Raw genomic sequence first — 23,658 nt, 5'->3', positions numbered from 1 at the left:
TTTCGTCACTTTCCCCCAACAGATTCACGTCGCCCCTAGAGGAGTGAATATGCTTCCGAAATCGCTCGATTCGGAAGCTATTTACTCGACCGATCGCCGGGGGATGCACGGAATATCATCCATTTGCACTCGAGCGAGCGACTTTTCGAAGAAAGGCCCAGATAGCGGCACCCAGGGTCACATGTCACACAGGCTAACAAAGCTAGGCTCTCGCTTCGAAATAATCAAAATGGCGTCGAATGGTATCGCTAGTAGCAGCTCGCTCGCTTCCGGGACATCTCGATCGAAACGCAACATTTCGAAAGTCGACGGGTCGTCCACTGGCAAGCCGAGTGGGTCTCGTATCTCCTATCCGCCAGCTTTCAGGGTGTCGAGCATATACTGACTTCAGAGTCTCTCATTTCAGCTGTCCATCCGTTCTTCCGTCCTTCTGAACTTGGCTCTGGCTCGAGTCCAGGTTTACCGACATCGACCAGCGCTGGCCTATCGACGTCGTCATCATCGATATCGCCGTACATCAAAGTACCCAGCCCGCGTACCCTCGAACATTATCTCCACTTGGATCCATTTGCTGCTTCTTCTTCTGGTTCTTCTTTGACTGCTGACTCTCAGGCTGAGACAGGTAAGTATGATCGTTCGCTGTTCAACTTCTCGCTGGCTGATCAAAGACGCACGTCGTTCTTCTCCGATATCCCTTCTGATTTAGTTCCGACCCCCCATCCGAGCAATGAAACGAAGACGAATACACTCTCTGTTTCAGTTCCACTCTCACCCTCGTCTACGTCACCATCGGAACCCTTAAAAACAAATGTCAAGATCAAACTAGCTCTCTGTGACCTGGACGGTTGCCTCATAAAGACCCGGGGGAACAGCTCGTTCCCGAAGAACCGTGACGATTGGCAATGGTGGTCCGGGAATGTGAAGAAGAAATTGCTCCAGTGGCACGAGGACGGGTGAGTTGTTCTTATTGCCGGCACCCTTGGGTGTTGATAGTCATTCTGGGCAATGCTGCTATGATATCAGCCTGATCGATTCACTCTTCATTTGCATCTCCTGTAGGTATCACCTGATCATCATCTCGAATCAAAAGTTAACCCGTGGGGAAGGCGGACTACGAAAACTCGACGAATGGAGGAAGAAGATCCCGTTGATCTGTCAAGACGTAGGTTCTGTGCTCATTCTGCAATCACGATTAGCTCGATCACTCATTATGATTATACGTACGCATTTAGCTACCTAAAGACTTGCCGTTGAGGATCTTGGCTGCTACAGGGGACGACGAGTATCGTAAACCAAGAATCGGGATGTTCGAGGTGGTCAAGAAGGTCTATGCGGACAGGGGGATCGAAATCGGTGTGTCTTCGACGTCTTTCCCTTTTCTCAGGCCCTCTTGCGATGTGATCCGAGTGCGAGCTAGCTAACCTGAAAATCGAACTTGACACTTCGACCCCGACCTCGACTTCCATCTTATTCAGACATGAAACAATCCTTCTTTGTTGGTGACGCCGCGGGAAGACGAGGCGACCATTCGGATTCAGACCGCCAATGGGCCTATAATGCCGGACTTCCGTTTTATGTGCCGGAAGACCTCTTCAAGAAGGCATAGCGGGTCAAGAACATATCATGGTCGAAGTGTCATTATATTTTCGGTTTCGTTACGGAAAGTCGTACAGTACAGAACAAGTAGAAGCCGGTATATGATTCAGCGCCCGACTATTGTCTATCTAGAGAGACGCTTCGACTTCGGCTCCTGTAGCTCGTCGCATCGTCCACGTCCATGCCATCATCGTTTCTCTTCGCTTGACCGATCTCGCGATCAGGACTAACGCTAGGAGACCGGCTCCTATAACCCCCATCCCCTTCGCTAGCATAAGCCTCGCTGGGCGTCCTGCTCGGTATAAAATCGGCCTCTCGATCCGGTGAGATGCTCCTCGACCGAGATCGATAGGAAGCGGCGGACATTCGGTCGGGCGAGATGGAACGGTTGCGGCGGCGGACGGGCGAAGGAGAACGAGAACCGCGATCGGATTGGAGGGTCTCTTCCTGCAAGGGCGATATGAACGCGGAGTCGAACAATCGATATCAGCGTCGATAACGGAGAGAGACCGGGGACGTTGCCGCATTCCGGATCTTCAAGCGACTCACCAAGAAGCTCGTCCTTTTAGGCAGACCTTCCGTCTCTTCCAGGATATCTCGGCGGGTCAGTCGAGGGAGAATGACCTCGCACACCCGTTCTTCCGTCAAGAGCTGGTCGATGAATTCGTCAAAGTATGACAGATGGTAGCCGCCTATCGAATCGAAGCAAAACAAAGCGGATCTGGCGAATCAGCACGGGATTCAACTTGTGTATAGAGATGGGCTGAACTTGCCTATATCCCGCGTTCGGAGCTTTCTATAGTCTTTCATTAACGGTTCTAATATCTCATACACGTCGAACGATTTGAAAGTTAGACGGATATAGAACGCCGCCAGCGCTCTTAGATACCTATATGGTACGCCAGTGATAAGCTGATGGATCACTTGTATCAGATTGATCATGAGCATAACTCACTTGAACTCCTCGGCCCGAAGATATTCCAACAAGATCGCCTTTTCCGGTTGTAGCGTGAGTAGCTTCAGGGTCAGACTGAGGAATTCTGTGGGTTTTTGGTTCCCGTAGACCCCGCCGACAGAATCTAGCGTGATGGCCTTGTCGATGATGGACTCGGCTGGTATGAGGAGACGAATCAGCATGCCGACGAGAGGTCCATCTGGCGATGTCGAAGCGAGTACTCACCGGTCAGGGCGAAACACTGCTCTTTCCAGTAGATACTGTCATATATCCTCGCTCTGATCACTTTTTCTATCAGGAACTAAGAGCAAAACGTCACATATTAGGGATGAAACCAGCCCCGTGAGTGCAAACGATCTCACGAACCGCAATCGCGAGCGTGACTTACTTGGGGGTTTCCACCGTGGATGGCGAGCGAGCCTTTGAGCGTCGAGTTGGCCATGTTCCGGGATTATTTTGCTTTACAAGGTGCCCTCGCCTCAGGAGTCGTGGATGAATGGATTGGGATAACGAGACTGTAAGGTTAGGGGGTCTGTGCTCTGCGATACAAGGTAAAAGGTTACTGCCTACCGAGTACGAGTACAGGTTCGGCGATCCCCCCTCTTGCATGGTTCGCTTCGAGTCTCGGGTCTGATCGACATGCATGCATGACGAAACCCTTAAGAGATCGACGACCCAGCAGCGATCACCAGCACTTGGCGAAAAACGTATACAATTGATGCAACGTTTCTCTCTCACAAGATTAGATCACCCGCGAGCATAATCGTATGCTTATCCTCAAAGTTCGAGCTTACTTCCCGATCCGACCTCGTTGCACTCTTCGCCTTAGTTTGCACCGATCCTACCTACATCCAGTTCGCAGCTTTACCGTGACCCCGATCTCCGATTATCACAAGATGGACGCCGTCACCATCACCAACGACCCATCCTTGCCCACCTCTGCTGCTCAAGATGCCGGCAAGATTGACCACCAGAAATCGAGCAACAAGATCCAGGTGGCAAGCCATAATCAGTATACCACCCCTCGCCTCCTCTCATCCGAGGTCGACCCGAACCCGATGATCCAGTTTCAAAAATGGCTATCCTCAGCCTTGCACCCACAGGAAGGCCAACCCGAGGTGCACGAACCGGAAGCCATGACCATCTGTACCTCTTCTCCCACCGGAGTTCCTTCCGCTCGGGTCGTCCTGCTCAAACAAGCCGACGACACGGGGTTCGTCTTCTACACCAACTACAACTCCCGCAAATCTCGCGAATTAGCGTCCAACCCTTATGCATCCATCGCCATCTACTGGAGAGAACTCTCCCGATCCGTCAGGGTGGTCGGCAAGGCGGAAAAGGTCAGCAGGGAGGAGAGTATGGAATACTTTGACTTGAGGCCGCGAGGGAGTCAGATCGGAGCTTGGGCGAGCAGGCAGAGCGAGGTGTTAGAGGACGAGCATGTGTTAGAGGACCGAGTCAAGGCGATCGAGAAGAAATTCGAAGGGAGAAAGGTCGAATGCCCGGAATTCTGGGGAGGGTGGAGGATCGTGCCGTTGTAAGTCACAGCCCTGCAGTGATGATCTAGTGTGCTGGTCACGAACGACTCGCTGAACATCGGCCGTGCCGGTTCACAGCGAGGTGGAATTCTGGAGCGGTCAGCCGTCCCGGTTACACGATCGCCTGAGATACACCCGTGCCGAGGGCGACTCTCAGTCGCTTTGGAAAATCGACCGTTTGTCACCATGACGGGAGGGATTCCTTCTACTAGACCCGACTCATCTTCAAAGCGTTACGAACGATAACGATATCATGTTGTATCAAATTGGCTTGTGTTACACCTTGATTGCTACGATGCCATCATACTCGTTCTTGTTCAACCTCCAAGCGATCCCTGAAGACCCATAAAAGTCCTCAGGGTCTTCGTCCTGTATTCAACACCGCGCCAATGCACGTAATGATACTCAACGTGTGGATCGACCCGACTCTCGGTTCGCACGCGGTACTCACCGGATCGAGGTTCAAGATGGTCGCAATCTGTTGTAACCGGGTGAACTTCTCCCTTCCGCCCCCGAATTCCGTTTGTGTTGATAGGTAGTTCGCCACCGACCGTACATCACGATCGAAGCGGATGGCGCCCAACTAGATCAAGCAGGTCGACGAGGCAACGGGATTTAGCGACGCAACCTGAACGAATCTGTGAATCGACACGCACCTCTGTGAATCGCATCCCTAACACCATCTTCTCCCAAGGCCGTACCATCACCTCGACCATCATCGAGAAGAACGTCTGGAAATTCGTATCAGTGAAGCTCGCCTGCGCAGATCGTAGCTAGAGTCAGCTCGTTTTTCAAGCAAACGATTCAATATTGACCATTTGCTCACCCGGTAACCTTCTACGAGCGGTTCCCAACCCTTAATGAAGCGCTTTCGCACGACATCTTCGTTCTCTGCATCTGCATAGGCGTCTTCATCCAAGAGATAGGTAACACCCTTGTACACATCTTCCAACAAGGTTCTGAGTCGGGGCCGCGTTAGTTGGTTGAAAAGCTGGTCGATTCCGGCCTATGACGGAATAGAAATGGGCGGTCAGCACCAGTCTGCCTCGATCGATACGCTTCACGTCTTGGCGAACTGACCTTTGCGATCGTTCGCATACTCGTGGCAATGTCAGTGAGCGTTTTGAGTTCGGCTCGTACGATGGGTACTTCCACCTCCAAAAACCATTGTTCTGCGAGACCTCCCGAGACCATCTCGTCTACCAGTCTCTCAGTGTAGTTGGCAGACAGATCGAGGTCATTGAGAAGGACCTGACCACATTGTCGTGAAAACGCATGTCAGTGCGCCCGTGATGTGATGGAACTGGTTGTCTGCATGGATAACCTACGCTATAGCTGATTCTCAGCTCCTTTTCTCTCTTTTCCTTCTCGGCCTCTTTGTTAGCACCAGGCAAGTTTGTCCCGAGCAAGCCAATAGCTGCGCCTCCGCCGGAGTACACCGCGTCCATCTTCTTCTGCAAGACTCCAAGGTAGTCTCGCTCGATAATCTTGCTGACATCTTCTCTTATGGCACGGATCGTGGCAAGTGACCCGGATGTAAGAGCTCGGTTTAGTACGAGCTTCAGGAGGTAGAAAACGTCGTCTACGACAGAAGAAACGTGTGGTCGATCGCTTAGATCCGGAGTGTCCATTCTGTGCGCCTGAAGATATGCGTCAACAATGTTCAGATTGGTAGTTGGATTTAGCGATCTCTCACCTTTTGTACACTAGTCCTCAAGTACCAGGCTTCGAGAGGCTGGTAATACGTGCGAAGCATATTCGTTATGACTCTCTGGCTTTCCGATGCGTCAATGGCATCCACCGACAACGATTCTTTCCGCTCTGCGATCGCAGCAGGGTCCGACTTTTCCTCCACAGGCGTTTTCTCTTCATCTTCGTCAGACTGCAATAAAGCTTGTGACCTTCAGCAACTACAGTCGGGACCACTTCATTGCCTCGAAAACTCACATTTAGTCGATTCCAGACGAAACGCCGGTACAATGCCCACCTCCCGCTAAGAGTGATCATTTCTCCGACGATCTTGTCTACGTCTCGTGGATCAGGCCCGGTCTTCTCCTCCTCCAAGCCGTCTGGCTGTTCGCCTGGCACTTCCTCAGTATGTGCCAAGGGTTTCTTAGGACCCGCTCCTGCATATTGAGCGAGAAGCGATGTCGCAGCTCCAGGAAGATTCGCCAGACCGTGCTGAGCTTGAGAGAGCGCTGTAAGCGATGCCTGCACAGAAGCGGTCGCGCCATACTGATTCGATGGGGCGTGGTTCTGAACGGGATTGGCGAGATAATCGAAACGGCTTTGCGTCGTTTCTGAGATCTACAGGAAGATGTTTCTGTTAGTTCTGTGCCTGAAGTCTCGCGATGATTCCAACAGAACACAGCTACTAACCAATCTTCCTACACGTCGCTCGTCTTCCCACCCTTCTACGAGGGTTTTGCAGAATCCATCCGCCTCCATCTGCAACCGTTGGACTACGACTTTCATCTTGCCCTGCCCGTAGTATTTGTCTACGATGTTTTGATGCTGATCGATGATCAGTGCTATGCTCTCTAGCAGCGAAGTGAGATGCGAGACGTAGTAGAGTGGGGACGAAGCTGAGATAGTGGTGTAAAAGGTCCTCAGATTTAAGCGAGTCATTGTAGAGTACGAGCCGGATGTTCTGACTAACGTTTCCCGCCGGCTGGATTGCGACCTCGTACCAAGCCTGTAACGAAGTCACCATATACCTCCAACCCCTCATTCTGAATGTTATGCTCAACATTAGCCCCTTCAGTACGCCTTTCACTTAGAGATATGGAAGATCGAGCAGGACCAACTCACTTCGGCGCCGATCATAGGGAATAGCTTGAAGAACCGACTAGTCGCCTGTTCGTCCTTCTTACTCGAGGCCTCCTCGAACTCTCGCTTGAATGTGGTCAAGAGCTGCTGCCGAAGTTCGCGCAATGCTTGAGGTGGCGGTGATGGATCCGAGGAAGTCGGCTGATAGTTACGGAAGATATAACGGTGAGTCTACATACCAACTTGAACACGATAAGAACGATTGATGACTTACAATAACGCGGGCGCTGAAGGCGGATTCGATGACTTCCTCTCGAATGTCCATCGCCCGCTTACAACAGCGGGTGGCAAGTTCCCAGTCACCTTTCGGTATTGCCTCCCTCAACGACTGTAGGGCGCTCTGAGAGACCAAAAAGATCAGGCTAATTCTGTTGAGCCAAAGGCTTCATACAGCAGTGGACTCACTCTAAGTTCGAGCACTTCCTGTACACGCTCGGAAGCTTCCTTGACTCTCGAAACCTCGACATCCAGCTTGCGAACCTTGCCGCCCACTCGTTCACTCGTCACCCATACCCTTCGTATCCGTTCGACCAAGCCATAGTCTTCGTCCTCGAATTCGTCGTCTGAAAACTCGTCGAACACTGGCACGCTCTGACGTTCGTTTTCATCCGGGACTACCTCCCCATCGACCTGTTGTTGCAGCGACTTGACTTTCGGTACCAAGGTATTCAGCCGCCTTATACTATCGTCGAGGCCAGTCCTATTGCTTATTATCTCGTTGAGAGCCACCGAGAGCTCGTTTTCCCGTTGAGAGAGCAGGGTGAGGTGTCTCTGTATCTCGGCTTGCGTCTTTAGCTTTCGGGGATCTCGCCAGGTGTCCGGTCGAGCTTGCACGCTGGCCGTTTCCATCCTGCCGTTCTTGTGCGATCTGTAGCACCCCCGTGGCTGCTATACCGATCTCGATACAGTAGCTAGTATCTAGTAGCTAGGTGGTCGATACGGAGGTTGTCGATCGTGGTTTTGTACGGTATAATGCTCCTGGTCGCTAGATCCGGATGAGCCCGGGACGCGGGAGGCCGCTAATGTAAAGTTGGCTAGAGGCTAGAGGCCAGATTTTTTCGATAGATCTACATACATCGACTACTCTGACGTTCCTAAACTCGACTCGTCCCTTTCATCTGCGATATTCCACCTCCTCTAAGAGAGCAGTGTATAGCATGGCGCTTTCGTCCCTGTTCCTTCGCAACGTGGCACGGTCGACCTGCTCTGCGGGTCCCGTACATCAATTCAGCTCCTCTAGAACCGTTTTGGACGCTTCCAAGGTACCCATCGCCTTGGTAGCCCAACTGCGCAAGCTCAACCCGATCTCGCTGTCCAAGGCCCGGGAAGCGCTATCAGCGTCGGAGAACTCTGTGGAAAAGGCTTTGGAATGGCTGCAAAAGGACCTCGAGGTGTCCGGGGCTAAAAAGGCGGAAAAAGTTGGACAGAGGTCGACGGATCAGGGTCTGATCGGTGTGACCGTGATGGGCACACGGGCGGCTATGGTAGAACTTCGATGCGAGACGGACTTTGTCTCGAGGAACTCGGTGTTCAAGACATTGGTCCAGGATGTGACCTCGACGGCGGCGTTTCTTGACGTACCCGAATCGGAAGCTCTCGACCCTATCCCCCTCTCTGTTCAGGATCCCCTTCTCGCCTTCCCAATCGAGGACCTGCAGAGCGCACCTCTTATCCCGGTAGACCCTTCAACATCCTCGGGCCAGGACACCTCGAGCTCGAGCTCTTCGCCAGTGCAGACCGTTTCCCAGGCTATCCGAGCCGCCATCACCCAAACCGGGGAAAACATTCAACTCTCCAGGGCCGTCTCCTTCTCTTCTCCCCTCCCTCCCATGTTCTCAAGCAGCCCCTCGCTCTCCTCGGAAAAGAAGCCTGAAATCTTCTACCTTCCCGGAGTCTACGTTCACGGTTCTACCGGATCTACCAATGAGGGCACCGTCGCTGCGCTTAGCATTCTCTCCATCGAGTCTACCGATCAGGCTCGTCCGATCCTCCAGCGGATCGGGACTGAAGACTCGCTGGGTGCCGACCTACAAAAGCTCGCTAGGAGCGTAAGCCGTCAAATTGTCGGCTTCCCTACCAAGTCCATCTCCCGGCCCGATTTCTCGGCTTGTCAATCGCAATCTGAAGAGACAGGGACGGAAGAAGGGGAGATCTCGCCCTACCTGATGGAACAGCCGTTCATGATGTTCCAAGGAGAATCGCGGCCGGTACAAGAGGTACTCGGGTCTTGGGGTAGGGACAGGGCGCTCGATGTGCGGGTGACGGGTATGCGAAGGTGGACTGTCGGAGAAGCGACCGAGGGCTCGGCATGATGCGCTTCTCGCCAATGTGTCACTCATCCCGGATTGAGCGGGATGAAGCGGATTTCTTTTCTTGCATGTAGCCCAATTCTTCAAAGGGGGCTCCCGCAAACGGCACGTATGGCATGTCCAGAGATCCCTTGGTCTTGTAATGGACCCTTGTAGCTACAGCTAAAGCACATCTCCATACACCAGTTTCTCCGATCAGATGGCAAGCAAGCAGTGGTCGATTCGTTTCTCAGATTATTGGCTTGGGTTGCATGATATTAGCCTAGGACGAACTCGATATCGTGTGAAGGACATGACCGTTCAATGATCACTCTTCTCTGTTGTCCGATAAGCTTCCGCACCAAGACCCCACCCGTCCAGCTTGTCCGTATTATTCGGTAACAGAACCTCTTGCCCATCTTTCCCGCTTTAGAACACGTTCTCGCTTGTCGTAACGCGCTTTCGATCTCCAGATCGTTTGAAACAGCAGTAGCGGGCATACCGTTGGCAGCAAGCTTTGTCACGGTCCTACCCTTATGCTGATTCGATGTTGCGGGGATAATTGACGTTGCAAACACAGTATGCTTCCCTCACCGATTCATCGGGACCTTGACAGTACTCGAAGTGTGGTGGAAGCCTATGCATACAAAAATACGGTCGGCCCGCCGGCGTTGTTTTCCGACTGATTATATAAAGAGGACTGCACAACAATATCGAGAGAGCGAGGACGAAAGTCAACCCAACAACGCTCACTCAGAAGTATAAAAATCGTAAGAATACGTGCAAGCCCAGGACGGTGAGCACCACCTATGTGATGATTAGCTTGACGTACTGATCACGGTTCATTCACGGCAAAGCTGATCTGTGCAGCCTTTCCCTCCCATAGCCTTTGACATACCTCTCAAACATCCAGCATTTACATCAAACCGGGCTCTATGACTTGGATCGACAGAGCGAGGGGGAAATGATGCCTTGAAACCAAATTGCATGGGGGATTTCAACGGGATCGATCTCTGCGAGTGTTTTCCCCAGAACGACGATAGTTTACAGCTGGTCAGTTGCTTTCTGATTTCGATCTGACCAGATAAAGGTCAAGAGCAAGGTGAACTGAACACAAACCGCTGGCCGCTGGAACGGATGACCACGGATGAACTTGCGGAAGGTAAGGGCAATCTGGTTACAACCACAGGTAAAACAGACGGCCTAACCGCGATCTCGCCTCACCGCTACTGTATCGAGTTTGCCGCGTGGCGTCGCCGGTGTCCTGGCCAGGGCCTCTACAATTGGGTGATATATTGAAAAGATGCCAGGAGATCCTTGTCAATGCTATTTTCATCGTCTATCGAGATCGACAACCGGGTCCTCGATTGATGTCGCAATGTCGCACATACATACAGAGGTCAGAAGCTACAGAAGGCTTTCTTTTTTGATCGCAAGCGCGCTGATTCTCGACTTTTTGCATCCGCGCACTTGCTCGCCGGCGGGGTCGACCTCTTGGGAGATTTCAAGATTCCATCGACCATCGCCAACCTAGGAACTCGCAAGCTGTAAAGACGAATACACTTGTAACAAGGACCTGACTGAGCCAATAACATCACCATATCAGGATGGCTACGTTTGAAACTCCGGCACAGGCGGACGTTCCGGTCATAGCTGTAGATGCAGATCTAGCCGTGCCGACCCCAGTCCGCAGGCAGCCGGTCGTCAAACCTCCTCTCAATGCGCAACAGCTGCTGGAAACCAGGGTATCAGTCATCCGGGAAGGGGATAACGTCATGCTGAGGCTACCTAGCGACGTTATTCGAGTCGTTACGGTTCAGAAGGAAGGGTGAGTTGGTCGAGTCGGGCGATCTCTAGGACAAGACTGTTTCGATGCTAAAGTATAATCTATTCTACCCAGAATCATCTCGATTGGCAAGTTTGGGTCTTTCAACACTTCTGAATTGATTGGAAAGCACTATGACGTTACATACGAGGTTGTTGTGCCTCCCGGAGCTGGCGGATCGAACAGCGAGGTGCCCTCGAGAAGCGGCACTCCTGTCAACGATGCTACCGCAATGGAGGTCGATAGCGAAGAAGCGAGTGCTGCAGAGCAACCTGCCGTCGTCGAGCATCTTCACGGAAAGCGGGGAGCTAAAAAGATCAAAGGCAAGGGCAAGGAGAAGGAGCCGGTGATAGATGTCAGCGAAGTCAAGTTGATGCCCTTGCGTGCCCCGAGGATGGAAGAGCTAGGTGAGCCCGATATGATTGTACACTATCGTATCAGAAATTCTCATAGACTTGTGTGGTACCCCTGTACAGAGGAGACTGATGCCACTAACGAACTCATCGATGACAACCCCGATCTCGTCACTTCGACGCAATCGGCACTACTCTCATCCGAGGAGATTGCCGACCTGAGAAACCAGGGTTTCACGGCTGAGGATATCATCCAGATGCAGATCGAGAGGCATGACCGATTCGGACTCAAAACCGAGTTCAGCAAAGACAAGTGGAAGAAGAGGAAGGAGAAAAGGTGAAGATCGATGTCTGCCTTCCCTCGTTCTGTGCACGCGCTGAGATTCATTTCGACCACAAAGATACACCCAAGCTGTGACACCTCTGGCACCGACAGTCAACAACATGATCGATTACCATCTCGCTAGATCATCTGCAAATATCTTGAACATCCGTCGAGATAGCATCTCACAACTCCTCAACCTTGCTTCTATCCGCCCTGGAGGCCGATACCTCGTCGTGGAAGACACTTCTGGTCTGGTCCTGGCTGCTATCCTGGAACGCATGGGTGGACAAGGCAGGATCATGGTCTTGAGCGAGAACGAGTCTCCCCCCGCTTGGCCCATCCTTGAGTCGATGAACTTTGGAAAGGATATCGTCGAGAAATGTGTCGGCGTCTTGAACTGGGCTCAAGCCGAGGAGGATTACGTTCCGGTCGAGATGGTGCAACCGGAAAGAGAAGAAGTCGTTGAAGGCCAGGACGACGCAAAGACCTTGAAGACGAAGCAGAAGGAGCTTGCCAAGCAGAGGAAGCGCGATGCCGTATTGGCGGAGCTCAACGGTTTGCGTGACGAGCTGCATCAAGGCAACTGGGATGGGTAAGTCGATCCGTCATCACTGGATTCTTACTTGAGCTAAATTGGGATGCCGGTTCTCAGCTTGATCTCAGCCTCGGTGTTCTCTCCAGGCTCCATCATCGAGCGTCTCTGTCCTTACCTGGCTGGCTCGGCCAGTATCGTCCTCTACTCGCCTTATCAGCACGTCCTGGCTCAGACCTTGAAGACGATGAAGGAAAAGCCAGAGTTCCTGGCACCCAACCTGACCGAAAGCTGGATGAGGAAATACCAGGTGTTCCCTGGCAGAACTCATCCGGAGATGCAGACCAGTGGTACCGGTGGATATCTCCTACATGTCACTTGGGTGTGAGTGGCGGATGGACCCCTTCGAGCCCGTGAGGATATACTGACTGGGCGAACTCGACTTATGGCAGCTACCCTAACCACGAGGCTGGCTGGTTGACCCAGGCTTCGGTCCGCAAGCGTAATAGGCAAAACGAGCGGGAAAAGAACAAAAAGGCCAAGATGGCCGGGGAGGGACAGGAAGACGTAACGGCGGACGAGCAGGCCGCATCGGGAGCTGTCTCGACCGAGACCGAGGCGCCTCCTGCGAACTTGATGACCGGTTACGTGCGAGTGCCTCAGGTCAGTCTGGCTTCAGCTAAAACGCGTAGGAAGCATCCAGCTCATATCTCTCATATGTACAGAAACGGTACTATCGTCAACGAGCCCACGCCAACGTCTTTACTGACCATAATCTGCAATAGTATGTACAATCAACGCATATTCGAGTTCGAGTTGCGCGAGCCTGATGTTGGTACCATTCCTCGCAGTCCCTCGTCACCTCACACTATGGACTGGTCACCGCACTACCCGGACTACTGCTCGACGCCGTCAATTCCGGTAGACGGCAATCCCACGGAGGCTTCCTCGTCGACAGCTGGCCAGAAGAAGGTAGAATTTGCCGACGTCGGTTGTGGATTTGGTGGTCTCCTAATCGCCCTGGCGCCCCAGTTCCCTGACACCTTGATGCTGGGTAAGCCACGCACGATGTCGGTCTCTGCTGTTCCTAGCGGTTGCTGATCAACTTGCTGTCTATTTTAGGTATGGAGATCCGGGTCTCTGTAACGCAATACGTGCACGACCGAATCGTAGCTCTGCGGCAGATCCAGGACATGTTCCCTGATTCGAGCGAAGTCGCTGCGGATGGATCGACTGTGGCGACGAACAACCACCCGGACGTACTCGCACATCAGCACGCAGTCAGGGTTCGAGAAAAGCTAGCCCGAAAGGCAGCTAATAAAGCCAAAGCGACAAAGGAATCGGCCGAAGCTGTCGAGCCTGCCACCTCCACTGTAGAAGGCGTCGGAGCTACCCCTGTCGCCGAAAACGCTGAAGAGGAGACGGAACGACTAGCAGAAGAACGGGAAAACGAAAAGGCGCTCAAGGGCAAGCTCGACGGAGGTTTCAAGAATGTCAGCGTGATCCGAGCCAACGCAATGAAGCATTTGCCCAACTTTTTCGAGAAGGGTCAGGTAAGTTGCCCGTCACGCAAGCGAGGGGATGAGAAAAATGGAAAGGTTAACGTGTCCTGTAACTTTCCGAAATGATCTAGTTGAGCAAGATCTTCTTCCTCTTCCCTGATCCTCACTTCAAGCGGAGCAAGCACAAGGCGAGGATCGTGACGTAAGTACTTCAAGGCGACTTCGCTTGCTTCAAGGGCAGCTTCGCTGATACGCAGGGCTTCGATGAGCAGGACGACGCTTCTAGCCGAGTACGCTTATGTCCTCAGACCAGGCGGGATTTGTTACACTGTTACTGACGTGAAAGGTTTGTTTTCGTCTCGCATGCATCTTTGCGGTAGTACGCTGATCTGAAGCTACCTGATAGACCTGCACGACTGGATGATGCACCACCTGAACCTGCACCCGTTATTCGAATATATCCCGACCGAAGAGCTCTTGGCCGCCAAGGACCCTGTCTTGCTCGCCGCTATGACTAGCACCGAGGAGGGAATGAAGGTCGAGAGGAACAAGGGTAGCAAATGGGCTGGTTGTTTCAGGAGGATCGAGGACCCGTTGGAGAAGCAGGTCGGAGGCGAAGACCTAGCCGTCAAGCCCAAGACGGCGAGAAAGGTCATCAGGCGGGTATGAAGCGATTGGATCGTGATGTAAGAGGGTGTTCGATGACCAAGAAGGTCATCTTTCCGTGTAGCTATAGTTGCCAACCATGAGCCTATCATGATGGTGCCATGGCCAAAAGGCTCGGGAGTAAATCGCTTCCGAATGTGAAAGCGCGTGTCGCGTGGTCAATCAGGGCTTAGCGCGTCGGTCAGGGGCGGGCGGCAGCGATGACAGAGGAGATTGGGAACGTGGACCGATCAGCCAAAAGATGCGCGAAGAGGACTGACCAGCATGACCCAGGCTGATAGACACTTGAGTTGATCGAGGATGCGAAGGTTGCTACCGAGAGTTCCGAACAGCGAGCAAGTATTGCAAAGCCAATAGTACGGTATCGCTGATCTGAGTTCATGTTGCATTCACCACGGTTGGTATTCGTCTGCTAGCGAAAAAAATCAATCAGGAAAATCGACTTGCGACTTGATTGTCCTTCGCATCGTGTCGCGCCAGCGTGTCCCTCTCCGTCTCGCGCCGTAGCCCCCTCCTCGTTCCCCTGTCCCTTCCCCTGGAACCGAGCCTCACCCTCTCACTCCGTCGCCCAGCTCACTCACTCGCTCACTCACACTCGACGTCTCTGGCTCTCTGTCGGATCCCGACGATCTCGACTCGATCTCTCGCTCAAGAACATCACGACTGTGTCCAAGTCCACCTGGCCTCACCTCGAGCCCTACCTCGCTCGCGTTGCTACCTAGTCGCACTCCTCCGCACACCCTTATCCCTGCCCAGAGCCGATCCATGCGAGCGAGGGGTGCTTATCCAGCCACGACACCTACTTCGGACTCTTACCCAAAGTCAATACAAGTCGATACCACTACCGCCCACAACAGGAGCAACGACAACAACCTCGCCGTCTCTCCCCACCTTCTTCCCTCGGGCAGCCCTCCTCTGACCAGCCGAGACCCGCTCGACCAACACGATCAGAGGCTAGCCAACCGAAAGGGTCAAGCTACTTCGTTTTCCGTCAGCTCGAGCTCGGCGTATTCAGGAAGAACAGGCCTCTTCGCCGTCAGGACACACGAGGCAGTTAGATACGGAGACGCAGGGTCTCAAGATCGGGAGGAGTTTACTAACGTACCGACGGGCATGATGTTGGTGAGTTGCTCGTTTCTCAACTAGAGATCTAGCCTCGGGGGAGAGATGGAACTATTTCAAGACGCGGGGTGCTAGCTCGCTTGCGGATGTTTGACGAGTAGCGAGAAGTACTGATCTTTTCGACGTCCTGCTGTACATCGTTTCTCCGATCTCCTCTATATCTTGCTCCCTTCATCATCTTCCTTCCTGACGTGTGACTCCTCTTCCCTTGTCCGCCGACGTCGACATTCTCATTTCACCTCGCCTTGAAACTACGGCCACTCCTACTCGAACCCTTCACCGCATTTGTAGCGAGAACGAGAGCACAAGCACAAAGACGAGACGGGTGTACCGAGCGTTGCTGGATCCAGACGGCCCAGTATGCAGCCAGGAAATGGGTTCTTGGGTACAGGTAAGTCGATCCCGGGAGATGTGGTCGTATCGAGATGGAGCTCGGCGGTACAATCATCGTATCGGTAGAGAAGAACGACACCTGTTGGGTTTGACGAAACCTTTGGAGCATCACCAACCTATCGCTGAGGGAACAAGAGATCGAGATGAAACGACCATGATGCCATGATCGGCAAAGCTAATCATTCTTGTTGCTATCTATCTAATCAGGGCTTTCACCGAAGAAGGTCGGGATCATCGCGATGGTCGTATTGGGGCTGCTAACAGTAGGACGGTGGATGGTCTGTAAGTACTATCAGTGCTCTTCTTTGCAGATCTGGCCGTGATTGCTGAACGCCGCGGTACTTTCGATCTGACCAGCTGGTAGCGCCGACATTGCTCATCACGACCATCCCTTGACCCCTCGGGACTACCTAAACGCATCACAGTCCGATCCGGCACCGTTCGATTTCTGTCCGATCTTTGGGCCGGGGGATATCGTTGCCGAGCGGAGAGGACAATGGGGGTTGTTGAAGAGTCGACTGCATCAAGGTAGTAATGCCAGGATTCAGAGGGTTGTGCAGAAGGCCTTGAGCGGGTTGCCCGTAACGATCAGCGTGCTCGGTGGATCAGGTACGTTTGCGCTAGGCCAGGTGGTAAAGAGCTATCAACGAGGCACTTACGACTAGCCTTATGTCATCATAGTATCTGCGTGCCACGGTGCTGGAGACGACCCCATCCACCCTAAATGTTACCCTTCAAAATTCTTCGCATGGTGGAACAGCGTTTTCCCACACCCGGCTTCCGAGCTGACGAACGGTGCTACGAGGAAATCCGATTCAGCGTACTTTGCCTATTGTTCTGGACACCATCTACCTGACAAGACAGATCTCGTCATCCTCGAGTTTGACAGCAGTGATCCCAAGTGAGTACCACATTCGCAGATCGATTGTGACCCTGACACGAGGCTGATCAGTTTGGTTCTCCTTGACAGCGACTCTGAATGGCTCAACCACTTTGAACTGCTAGTTCGATCAATCCTCGTTCGGCCCGATATGCCTGCCATCATCATTCTCGGACATTTCAGCCCTCAGATCCAGGCTCAGAGCGGTTTCGCCGGACCCGAGTTGCTGCATACGGTGGTTGCCCAGTTCTACGACGTGCCCCACGTCAGGTAGGTTTTGCAGATCATTTGCAGCTTCCCCGCCAAGTCCATGAAGCTGACGATGATGCGGATTTCACATTTGATAGCACCAAGGGACTGCTTTATCATGACTACCTGGCAAATCCTGAAGCCGCTCGATCGACCTTCTATACCGATCCCGTCCTTGCCAACCCGACCGGACACGACCTGTTGGCTGATGTGCTCATCAGCTATATGATGCAGCAGGTCTGCGACGGCTGGTCGGCCACTATGGGTCATGCCTTTGACGTGCCCTACATGGGATCGGATGGGACCGACAGCACGACCGGTGGACCCAACCTCTTTGGTGGAGTCGGTCAGCGTAAAGGCTTGTCGCCCATTCAAAAGGAGAGCGACGGCGGCAACGTTGGCGCTACCGACTCGAAATACGCGGGTCTCAAGGTCCCTTCGGCCAGGTTGTCTGATCGACCTTCGGACATACTGCAATTCAGGGAGATCGAGCCGTTCTGCGTGTCAGCCAACGATTTGATCAACCCCTTGCCCCCCTCGTTGTTCTATGGTTCCGGCTGGCACGATCATCACCCGACCAAGGGCGACGGACACGACGACATGCACTATTGGTACGCTGAACAGCCTACCAGCCGAATACGGGTACCCATCCAATTAGGTGCCGGAGATGTGGCCATCTACTACCTGCAAGCGCCCGAAGACCAGCCTTTGGGTTCGGTCTCGTGCTGGGTAGACGAGTGAGTCTTTTCTCGTCTCGTTCCGGCTATGTCAAATGAAGGATTCTTAATCCGGTCGCTCTGTCCTTCTGTCTGCTGTAGTAACGTAGGGGGAGCTGTCGAGCTCTCCGGTGTTGCCGATGTGCCCAGTGTCATGCCTACGTAAGTCATTAGGGGGGCTTGAACAGCCTTTGGCCTACCTAGACTAATCCAGTCTGGACGCGACGTCACATACAGTCTCACCATGATCGACCGACACGTAGCGCGAGGGTCGCACTTCGTAGAGTGTGCCCTGTAAGTTATGACCCGAACGATACCGTGGGACGAACTGACTACTGACGATTCGCTATGCTCGTTCCGCTGGAATCCAGATTGGGAGTGGAAGGGCAGCCCAGTGAGTTGCCATACGAGCATATGCATAATCTAGAAACGGCATACTAAACTTGATACCTTTCCTTCATTTCCACAGCACCACCATTCAAGATTCTTGGTATTTTCACGACATAGACGGTCAAGCATCTCGCCGTTCCAAGCAGCGAGGCGACCATGTTTCCATTCCCTCATTTACCCTCTGCACCTCGTTCTTTCTTGTTCTTTATTGCGCGCGGGAATATCAGGCATTCCCTTCTGCAGCTTTTTCTTTGTTGTGCGCGGCGAGATCGAGGGCTGTATTCAATAAGAGGATTTTCGTGTTCTCTGCCAGATTGGCCACGACTTGCACATGATCGCAATGATACAAAATTTCAAAGCCAGACCGGTCGGATCTGCGCCTCGTCGACATCTCTGACGCGGAATCGAGATTTGAGATCGTCTCGCTTCCTGGGTGGGGTGTACGAAGTCTGGGATGTACAAATTCTGGTCAATCTACTGAGATTTACATATCCAGCGGGAAGGTGAGAGTCTGTAGACAGCTTCGATGCAAGATGCAGGTCTCCACCTGAAACAACATCTGACGTGAAACTCGAGATGAACGCACGAGTTGGGGTTAAAATGTCAGTCTCGCAGTGAACTTCGCGCGAGAAAATTATCACCGACAGAAGCGCACAAGAGAGACGCGTCGAGCAGCAAAAGACGCGCCAAATCGAAGCGCGCGAGTCTGGCTGCCTGACCCGCTTGTCGCCTTCTCGCGAGACGAGGGGGTTCGGTGCTTCTCGCTAGGGCTTGGGTGGCCTGGCGGAGCGTCGCCCACACACACAGCGAGCGAGCGACAGACCCGGGGGACGACATCGATCTCTTCGACCCCTTCGGATCATAGACCTCGTCCTGGGGAAAATCGAACTATTGATCGTGATCGTACCGCCAACCAAAAGAAGGATTACCTCTACCTTTTCCCGTCAAGAAAGAGTAGTATAGAACATCAAGATGGTGCGTAGCTTTTCGGAAACAGCACTTGCGATCGACCAGGAGCAGGGAGGAGCAGGAATCACGGGTCACAGACGACAAGACGTCTTCAGGGTCGTATCGGCAACAGGGAACGCGAAGACGGGATATGGTTCTTGGGGAAATGGAGGCAGAGCAGGCAGTGGGGGCGGTCCAGAGGCGGCGGAGCTGAGCGAATCGAGATTGGAATGGTGCAACTCGTGACGGAGAGAGCTTGCCCATACGATGTTGAAGCAGCTTGAGACGAGGATGGTCACGGCGGTCCTTCTGCGGCTGCTCTAGACTCGACACCTCACCTGCCTTTGGTGAACAGCGAAAGAACCATATCCACGACTTCTTGGTCTCGATCGACCTGGACAACGTACCTCGCATACCTGCTTCTCCTACAACCTGGTCGACCATGCGGACATGGTGTTCTTCCCCATACTGACAGTTTGGATCACATTACAGGCTCGTGGACCTAAGAAGCACCTCAAGCGTTTGGCAGCTCCCTCCTCGTGGATGCTCGACAAGTTGTCGGGTACCTACGTGAGTTGGCGTCACGACAGGCTTGCGCCTAGATCAGCCATTCTGAACGCCCGTACTGCCTTTGTTATTCTCAGGCTCCCCGACCTTCTCCCGGTCCCCACAAGCTCCGAGAGTCCCTTCCCCTTACCATCTTCCTCCGAAACCGTCTCAAGTACGCCTTGACCGGCCGTGAGGTTACCACCATCATGGCCCAGAGGACCATCAAGGTCGATGGCAAGGTCAGGACCGACGAGACTTACCCCGCCGGTTTCATGGACGTCATCTCGATCGAGAGGTCTGGCGAGCACTTCCGTCTCCTTTACGACGTCAAGGGTCGATTCACCATCCACCGAATCACCCCCGAGGAGGCTTCCTTCAAGCTCTTGAAGGTCAAGGCTCACCAGCTCGGACAAAAGGGTGTTCCTTACCTCATCACCCACGATGGACGAACCATCCGATACCCGGACCCCGCCATCAAGGCCAACGACACCGTCAAGTTCGACTTGGTCAACAACAAGATTGTCGACCACGTCAAGTTCGACGTCGGTAACGTTGTCATGGTTACCGGAGGACGAAACATGGGAAGGTCCGGTGTCATTGTGCACAGGGAGAGGCACCAGGGTGGATTCGACATTGTCCACGTCAAGGATGTTTTGGACAGGACCTTCGCTACTCGGTGAGTCTCGACAATGGTGAAACCGGGGTCGAGGAGCTTCAACTGACAGTAGCGATTCGATTTGCAAATGTTAGATTGTCCAACATTTTCGTCATCGGTGAGGGTAACAAGCCCCTCGTCTCTTTGCCCAAGGGCAAGGGTGTCAAGCTTTCGATTGCTGGTGCGTTTGGGGTCTTGCTATCGTTTGTCTCGTAACATGCCAACTGACGCCTTTGTTTCTTGGTCGATCTTACAGAGGAGCGTGACCAGCGACGAAGGCAGCGAGCTTCCGACGCCTAAGAAGGGGAAACACTTCTTTTCGGACTAGTTTGACGAGAGCGAGGTCTTTGTAGTAGCCTTTGTTTACAGAGACTTTGCATCCTTTTGATCGTATCCGATGTGTTTCAATGAACTCCCAGACCCTGAAAACTGACAGATGCCAACCATGATTCGTGATCCGAGGATTCAAGGTATGCCTTGCCCGTCGAATGTAACGACGCATGGTGATGTCTGTCGCAATTCCTAGGTTGAACTGCGAGAATCGATAGCGAGGCAGTTTTGTGCAACGCACGCAAGTAGCTTGGGCGAGCGAGCGAGAACTTCTGCTGATTACTTACGCGCCACAAAGCAGCTGCCAAGGATTGTGCGATCTGACCTGGGTTTGCTTGCTGTTCAACCACTAGAACTCTTAGACATCTCGATCCAGGCTGCCAGCTAATTCAGCCTATCGACCTGAAGCCTGAAGCTCCCATATCTGCTTTAGGAACCGCTCATCAACCCTACCGACTCGTCATGTCGAAACCGATCTCGACTGCATCGACATCGCTCGCCGGGGCCGCATCAAATACGAACAGGCCGTCCAGTTCGGCTCTGCCCTTGCCGTATTCCCAAACGCCGAGTGTACCTGCTGCCAGGAAGGAGACCAGGGGTCCCAATAGGTAAGGCTTTCATTCAAGCTGATCGAGCAGCACAACAGGGCTGCACTGCGGCTACATCAGCTGATCACGTTCTTGATCTGGACCGAGGCAGAACTTCAAAGACGGCCAACAAGCTCAAGGTCTTGCCCACCTCTTCGACGAAAGGAACAGGAGCATCTCAGCAGCAGAATTCGGACCAGTCAAAGACTGCTGTGAGGACGGATGAGGATGAGGACGACGATGACGATGACGAGGATGACGAAGATGTTAGCCCGGGTGATGGAGTGCACGTAAGTGGGAACCTTGTCGAAGCGATCGAATGTCGAGCCGACCCAGTCGCTTTGAAACAGTTTTACGACGCCCTATCGCACATCCCTGCTGGATCCGCTAGGAGAGATGCCATGAGGCTCACCAAGACTGAGAAGGCCAGACTTCCGAGAGTCACCGCTTACTGCACTGCGGCGTGAGTCCGAGCTTGTAATCGTAGGAACGATTGCATGCTAACCCCTACGAGATACCATTGCCAGTGGTTTCAACCTACCTGCCCTACAGACATACTTCCTCTCCCGCTCGTCGGCTTATAGGTGCAATCCCCGGTTGTTTGAGGCCGAGTGCTTACATACCCCCTACCTGCCCCCAGCCCCGAGTTCGTCGCATCTAGATGCTTCGCCAGTCCTCCGCCCGAAACGAAATGACCGGGACGCTGTTCCCGAAGCGGACTTGTTGAACTTGGGAGAAAGCGCTTCGCAAAACCAGAATTCAACTCACTTTGCTGTCGGCGAAGGGGATCATCACGCCGAGGGGATCGACGAGAGCGAAGAATTGTTAAAGACAAAACAGCACCATCAGGATGACGACCGACGTCGAATGTCCTACTCAAATAACCCCGACAACGCCTTCAATACGTCGGAAAGGCTCAAGCGAGAGGCTCAAGAGCTGAACGATCGGGAAGTGCACGAGAGGAGGAGACAACATATGGCGAAACGGGTCACGGGTTTCGCGACGAAACCTTCGGCTCTGAATGCCGGTCCCCCAAGGAGGAAGAGGAAGAACAGTCGTGCGTCCGAACACGAAGCGAGCGATCGAGAGGACGAAGATGGAGATGAGGAATGGGTTCCGGACGTCTTCATCTTTGAGTATGGTACTGTCGTTATTTGGGGAATGACGGAGCGTGAGGAAAAGAGAGTATTGGCAAATCTGTAAGAACACACTTGGTTTCTCTTTGACTCAGGCACCTCGATCCGTATGCTGACCAGCAATTCGATCTTCCCTTCAGTCGCAAGTTTGAGATCGAAAAGCTCTCGGTCGAGGATATCGAGATGGAGGACCTAAATTTCTACTACGCAAATTATTCGCGGATCTATAACGACGTGATTACCCTCAGGAAAGGCAGTTCGTTCATGTACGGCATGTCTCGCCTGCCGTATCGATCTTGCAGCCACTGATCCGCTACGTTCTCTATAGGACGAAACTTTCCCTCTCTCACGCCTTGTCGCAAAGTGTCAAGATCTCCCTATTCGAGGAGTTGATTACGGCAACTATCGACCAAACCAAGGATCTTCCCAAGAGTCTCAGTGAAAGCGGAAAGATCGGGGTGAGTATTGGGTGGATCTGATTAGCACAAGGCATCCCGCCTGACCAGACGATATCGCCGCAGATGCCTCGAAAAGAGATTATGAAGCAGATCGGCAGCTTGTTCATTCTGCGAATCAATTGGGGAGGCTCGATCCTGGAAACTCCCGTAAGCTTCGACATAATGTGGTATCTCGACTGTTGCCATATTGAACTTCCCAACATCGCTTTCCTACAGGAATTCTTCTGGTCGTACCCCGATCTTGAACCCCTCTATCAAGCTACGCGAAGTTATTTCGAGATTGGCACTCGTATCGATCTCCTGAACGCTCGTGTTGAGGTAAGTCTTGTGCTTTCCTTTCATCCCGGTATAACCTACTCACGCTCCAAACCCTTGCTCAGGTCTTGCAAGACATGCTTACCTTGTTGAAAGAGAGTGTGAACAGCAGTCACGGCGAGCGCCTAGAAACCATCGTCATCTGGTTGATCGGTGTCGAGATTATTCTCGGAATCATGACGATTCTCGTCGACGTGATTTCGGGTGCTTAGGAATGTCGCAGAGTCTTCGTATCATTTTGCAGTCGCATGTCAAACGTTGTGTCTAATCTGTCGCCGGTTTCTCTATACGATACGTTATCCCGTGATGATTGCCTTGGTCGAGTTCTTTCGAGCAGATCCTTACGACGGATTGCCCTACACTTGTAAGCTTGAGGTCACTGGTTATGCTGATCAAGTGTCCTGGCACAGTCATTCTATCTGGTTCGCTTTGTTCGATGTTTCAAGGAATTTGAGAGGATAATTCAGTGAAGCGGCATACCAAAGGTCGAACATTTACTTCCGCATCTACGTCATCGGATC

General features: G+C 52.9%; 10 protein-coding genes across 10 annotated transcripts; 8 read left to right on the top strand and 2 right to left on the bottom strand.

The window, feature by feature from the left end:
- Positions 1-229: 229 nt before the first annotated feature.
- HD553DRAFT_340524 (polynucleotide kinase 3 phosphatase-domain-containing protein) lies at positions 230-1,606 on the top strand (the record flags this gene model as incomplete). Its single annotated transcript, XM_046182564.1, has 6 exons — positions 230-332; positions 407-622; positions 761-953; positions 1,060-1,162; positions 1,233-1,353; positions 1,476-1,606. The coding sequence occupies 6 exons, from the start codon at positions 230-232 to the stop codon at positions 1,604-1,606; spliced, it is 867 nt and encodes a 288-aa protein (XP_046038099.1).
- Positions 1,590-3,104, bottom strand: HD553DRAFT_195305 (PRP38 family-domain-containing protein). Its single transcript, XM_046177058.1, has 6 exons — positions 2,940-3,104; positions 2,777-2,852; positions 2,552-2,708; positions 2,370-2,485; positions 2,146-2,288; positions 1,590-2,043 (listed from the first exon to the last, which is right to left on the bottom strand). Exons 1-6 carry the CDS (start codon positions 2,991-2,993, stop codon positions 1,714-1,716), a joined length of 876 nt encoding a protein of 291 aa, XP_046038098.1. The 5' UTR covers positions 2,994-3,104; the 3' UTR covers positions 1,590-1,713.
- A 162-nt stretch (positions 3,105-3,266) lies between these two features.
- Positions 3,267-4,332, top strand: HD553DRAFT_307939 (pyridoxamine-phosphate oxidase). The gene is made up of 2 exons (XM_046179483.1): positions 3,267-4,088; positions 4,168-4,332. The coding sequence occupies exons 1-2, from the start codon at positions 3,319-3,321 to the stop codon at positions 4,277-4,279; spliced, it is 882 nt and encodes a 293-aa protein (XP_046038097.1). The 5' UTR covers positions 3,267-3,318; the 3' UTR covers positions 4,280-4,332.
- Positions 4,333-7,873, bottom strand: HD553DRAFT_307938 (COG4 transport protein-domain-containing protein). Its single transcript, XM_046179482.1, has 13 exons — positions 7,324-7,873; positions 7,133-7,258; positions 6,901-7,059; positions 6,749-6,821; positions 6,469-6,674; positions 6,037-6,396; positions 5,786-5,971; positions 5,418-5,729; positions 5,170-5,340; positions 4,916-5,095; positions 4,746-4,847; positions 4,541-4,672; positions 4,333-4,458 (listed from the first exon to the last, which is right to left on the bottom strand). Exons 1-13 carry the CDS (start codon positions 7,765-7,767, stop codon positions 4,366-4,368), a joined length of 2,544 nt encoding a protein of 847 aa, XP_046038096.1. The 5' UTR covers positions 7,768-7,873; the 3' UTR covers positions 4,333-4,365.
- Positions 7,874-8,002: 129 nt separating this feature from the next.
- Positions 8,003-9,537, top strand: HD553DRAFT_195264 (elongation factor ts (ef-ts)). The gene has a single exon (XM_046177057.1). It carries the CDS (start codon positions 8,076-8,078, stop codon positions 9,228-9,230), a length of 1,155 nt encoding a protein of 384 aa, XP_046038095.1. The 5' UTR covers positions 8,003-8,075; the 3' UTR covers positions 9,231-9,537.
- Positions 9,538-10,813: 1,276 nt separating this feature from the next.
- On the top strand, positions 10,814-12,629 carry HD553DRAFT_270025 (putative eukaryotic translation initiation factor 3 62 kDa subunit; the record flags this gene model as incomplete). The annotated part of the gene is made up of 6 exons (XM_046177644.1): positions 10,814-11,034; positions 11,107-11,386; positions 11,510-11,721; positions 11,786-12,167; positions 12,204-12,301; positions 12,362-12,629. The coding sequence occupies 6 exons, from the start codon at positions 10,814-10,816 to the stop codon at positions 12,627-12,629; spliced, it is 1,461 nt and encodes a 486-aa protein (XP_046038094.1).
- Positions 12,630-12,963: 334 nt separating this feature from the next.
- On the top strand, positions 12,964-14,412 carry HD553DRAFT_269721 (putative methyltransferase-domain-containing protein; the record flags this gene model as incomplete). Its single annotated transcript, XM_046177627.1, has 7 exons — positions 12,964-13,025; positions 13,093-13,295; positions 13,364-13,455; positions 13,579-13,794; positions 13,875-13,945; positions 14,016-14,089; positions 14,150-14,412. Coding segments are annotated over 7 exons (981 nt in total), but the record flags the coding sequence as incomplete, so codon positions are not given.
- Positions 14,413-15,851: 1,439 nt separating this feature from the next.
- Positions 15,852-18,549, top strand: HD553DRAFT_293911 (capsular associated protein). Its single transcript, XM_046178444.1, has 9 exons — positions 15,852-16,206; positions 16,282-16,533; positions 16,606-16,825; positions 16,895-17,074; positions 17,152-17,790; positions 17,872-17,931; positions 18,007-18,063; positions 18,141-18,163; positions 18,239-18,549. Exons 1-9 carry the CDS (start codon positions 16,164-16,166, stop codon positions 18,274-18,276), a joined length of 1,512 nt encoding a protein of 503 aa, XP_046038092.1. The 5' UTR covers positions 15,852-16,163; the 3' UTR covers positions 18,277-18,549.
- Positions 18,550-18,909: 360 nt separating this feature from the next.
- On the top strand, positions 18,910-20,723 carry HD553DRAFT_307908 (40S ribosomal protein S4). The gene is made up of 5 exons (XM_046179481.1): positions 18,910-19,134; positions 19,600-19,677; positions 19,752-20,332; positions 20,407-20,492; positions 20,568-20,723. Exons 1-5 carry the CDS (start codon positions 19,132-19,134, stop codon positions 20,609-20,611), a joined length of 792 nt encoding a protein of 263 aa, XP_046038091.1. The 5' UTR covers positions 18,910-19,131; the 3' UTR covers positions 20,612-20,723.
- A 32-nt stretch (positions 20,724-20,755) lies between these two features.
- HD553DRAFT_307905 (cytoplasm protein) lies at positions 20,756-23,543 on the top strand. Its single transcript, XM_046179480.1, has 9 exons — positions 20,756-21,249; positions 21,341-21,518; positions 21,579-21,691; positions 21,756-22,427; positions 22,505-22,630; positions 22,693-22,822; positions 22,886-22,969; positions 23,039-23,140; positions 23,203-23,543. Exons 1-9 carry the CDS (start codon positions 21,104-21,106, stop codon positions 23,347-23,349), a joined length of 1,698 nt encoding a protein of 565 aa, XP_046038090.1. The 5' UTR covers positions 20,756-21,103; the 3' UTR covers positions 23,350-23,543.
- Positions 23,544-23,658: the final 115 nt, after the last annotated feature.

Source organism: Filobasidium floriforme, assembly GCF_021052385.1.
Source record: "Filobasidium floriforme strain CBS 6241 chromosome Unknown HD553scaffold_6, whole genome shotgun sequence".
Taxonomy (NCBI): domain Eukaryota; kingdom Fungi; phylum Basidiomycota; class Tremellomycetes; order Filobasidiales; family Filobasidiaceae; genus Filobasidium; species Filobasidium floriforme.
Note: the sequence above shows the minus strand (reverse complement) of the source record. Positions and strands in the feature narration are given on the sequence as shown.

Excerpts from the sequence above, each read along its gene's own strand:
- HD553DRAFT_195305 (XM_046177058.1), bottom strand. The coding sequence starts at position 2,993 with ATGGCCAACTCGACGCTCAAAGGCTCGCTCGCCATCCACGGTGGAAAC. Across the intron at positions 2,709-2,776 it reads GCAGTGTTTCGCCCTGACCG|CCGAGTCCATCATCGACAAG; the intron begins GTGAGTACTCGC and ends TCCTCATACCAG. Across the intron at positions 2,289-2,369 it reads GCTCCGAACGCGGGATATAG|GCGGCTACCATCTGTCATAC; the intron begins GCAAGTTCAGCC and ends TCGATTCGATAG.
- HD553DRAFT_307939 (XM_046179483.1), top strand. The coding sequence starts at position 3,319 with ATGCTTATCCTCAAAGTTCGAGCTTACTTCCCGATCCGACCTCGTTGC. Across the intron at positions 4,089-4,167 it reads GGGTGGAGGATCGTGCCGTT|CGAGGTGGAATTCTGGAGCG; the intron begins GTAAGTCACAGC and ends GCCGGTTCACAG.
- HD553DRAFT_307938 (XM_046179482.1), bottom strand. The coding sequence starts at position 7,767 with ATGGAAACGGCCAGCGTGCAAGCTCGACCGGACACCTGGCGAGATCCC. Across the intron at positions 7,060-7,132 it reads CCTTCAGCGCCCGCGTTATT|CCGACTTCCTCGGATCCATC; the intron begins GTAAGTCATCAA and ends CGTAACTATCAG. Across the intron at positions 5,341-5,417 it reads AGCTGAGAATCAGCTATAGC|GTCCTTCTCAATGACCTCGA; the intron begins GTAGGTTATCCA and ends CAATGTGGTCAG.
- HD553DRAFT_195264 (XM_046177057.1), top strand. The coding sequence starts at position 8,076 with ATGGCGCTTTCGTCCCTGTTCCTTCGCAACGTGGCACGGTCGACCTGC.
- HD553DRAFT_293911 (XM_046178444.1), top strand. The coding sequence starts at position 16,164 with ATGGTCGTATTGGGGCTGCTAACAGTAGGACGGTGGATGGTCT. Across the intron at positions 16,534-16,605 it reads CAGCGTGCTCGGTGGATCAG|TATCTGCGTGCCACGGTGCT; the intron begins GTACGTTTGCGC and ends ATGTCATCATAG. Across the intron at positions 16,826-16,894 it reads TTTGACAGCAGTGATCCCAA|CGACTCTGAATGGCTCAACC; the intron begins GTGAGTACCACA and ends TCTCCTTGACAG.
- HD553DRAFT_307908 (XM_046179481.1), top strand. Across the intron at positions 19,678-19,751 it reads ACAAGTTGTCGGGTACCTAC|GCTCCCCGACCTTCTCCCGG; the intron begins GTGAGTTGGCGT and ends TGTTATTCTCAG. Across the intron at positions 20,493-20,567 it reads TGTCAAGCTTTCGATTGCTG|AGGAGCGTGACCAGCGACGA; the intron begins GTGCGTTTGGGG and ends TCGATCTTACAG.
- HD553DRAFT_307905 (XM_046179480.1), top strand. The coding sequence starts at position 21,104 with ATGTCGAAACCGATCTCGACTGCATCGACATCGCTCGCCGGGGCCGCA. Across the intron at positions 21,519-21,578 it reads GCCCGGGTGATGGAGTGCAC|TTTTACGACGCCCTATCGCA; the intron begins GTAAGTGGGAAC and ends GCTTTGAAACAG. Across the intron at positions 22,428-22,504 it reads AAGAGAGTATTGGCAAATCT|TCGCAAGTTTGAGATCGAAA; the intron begins GTAAGAACACAC and ends TCTTCCCTTCAG.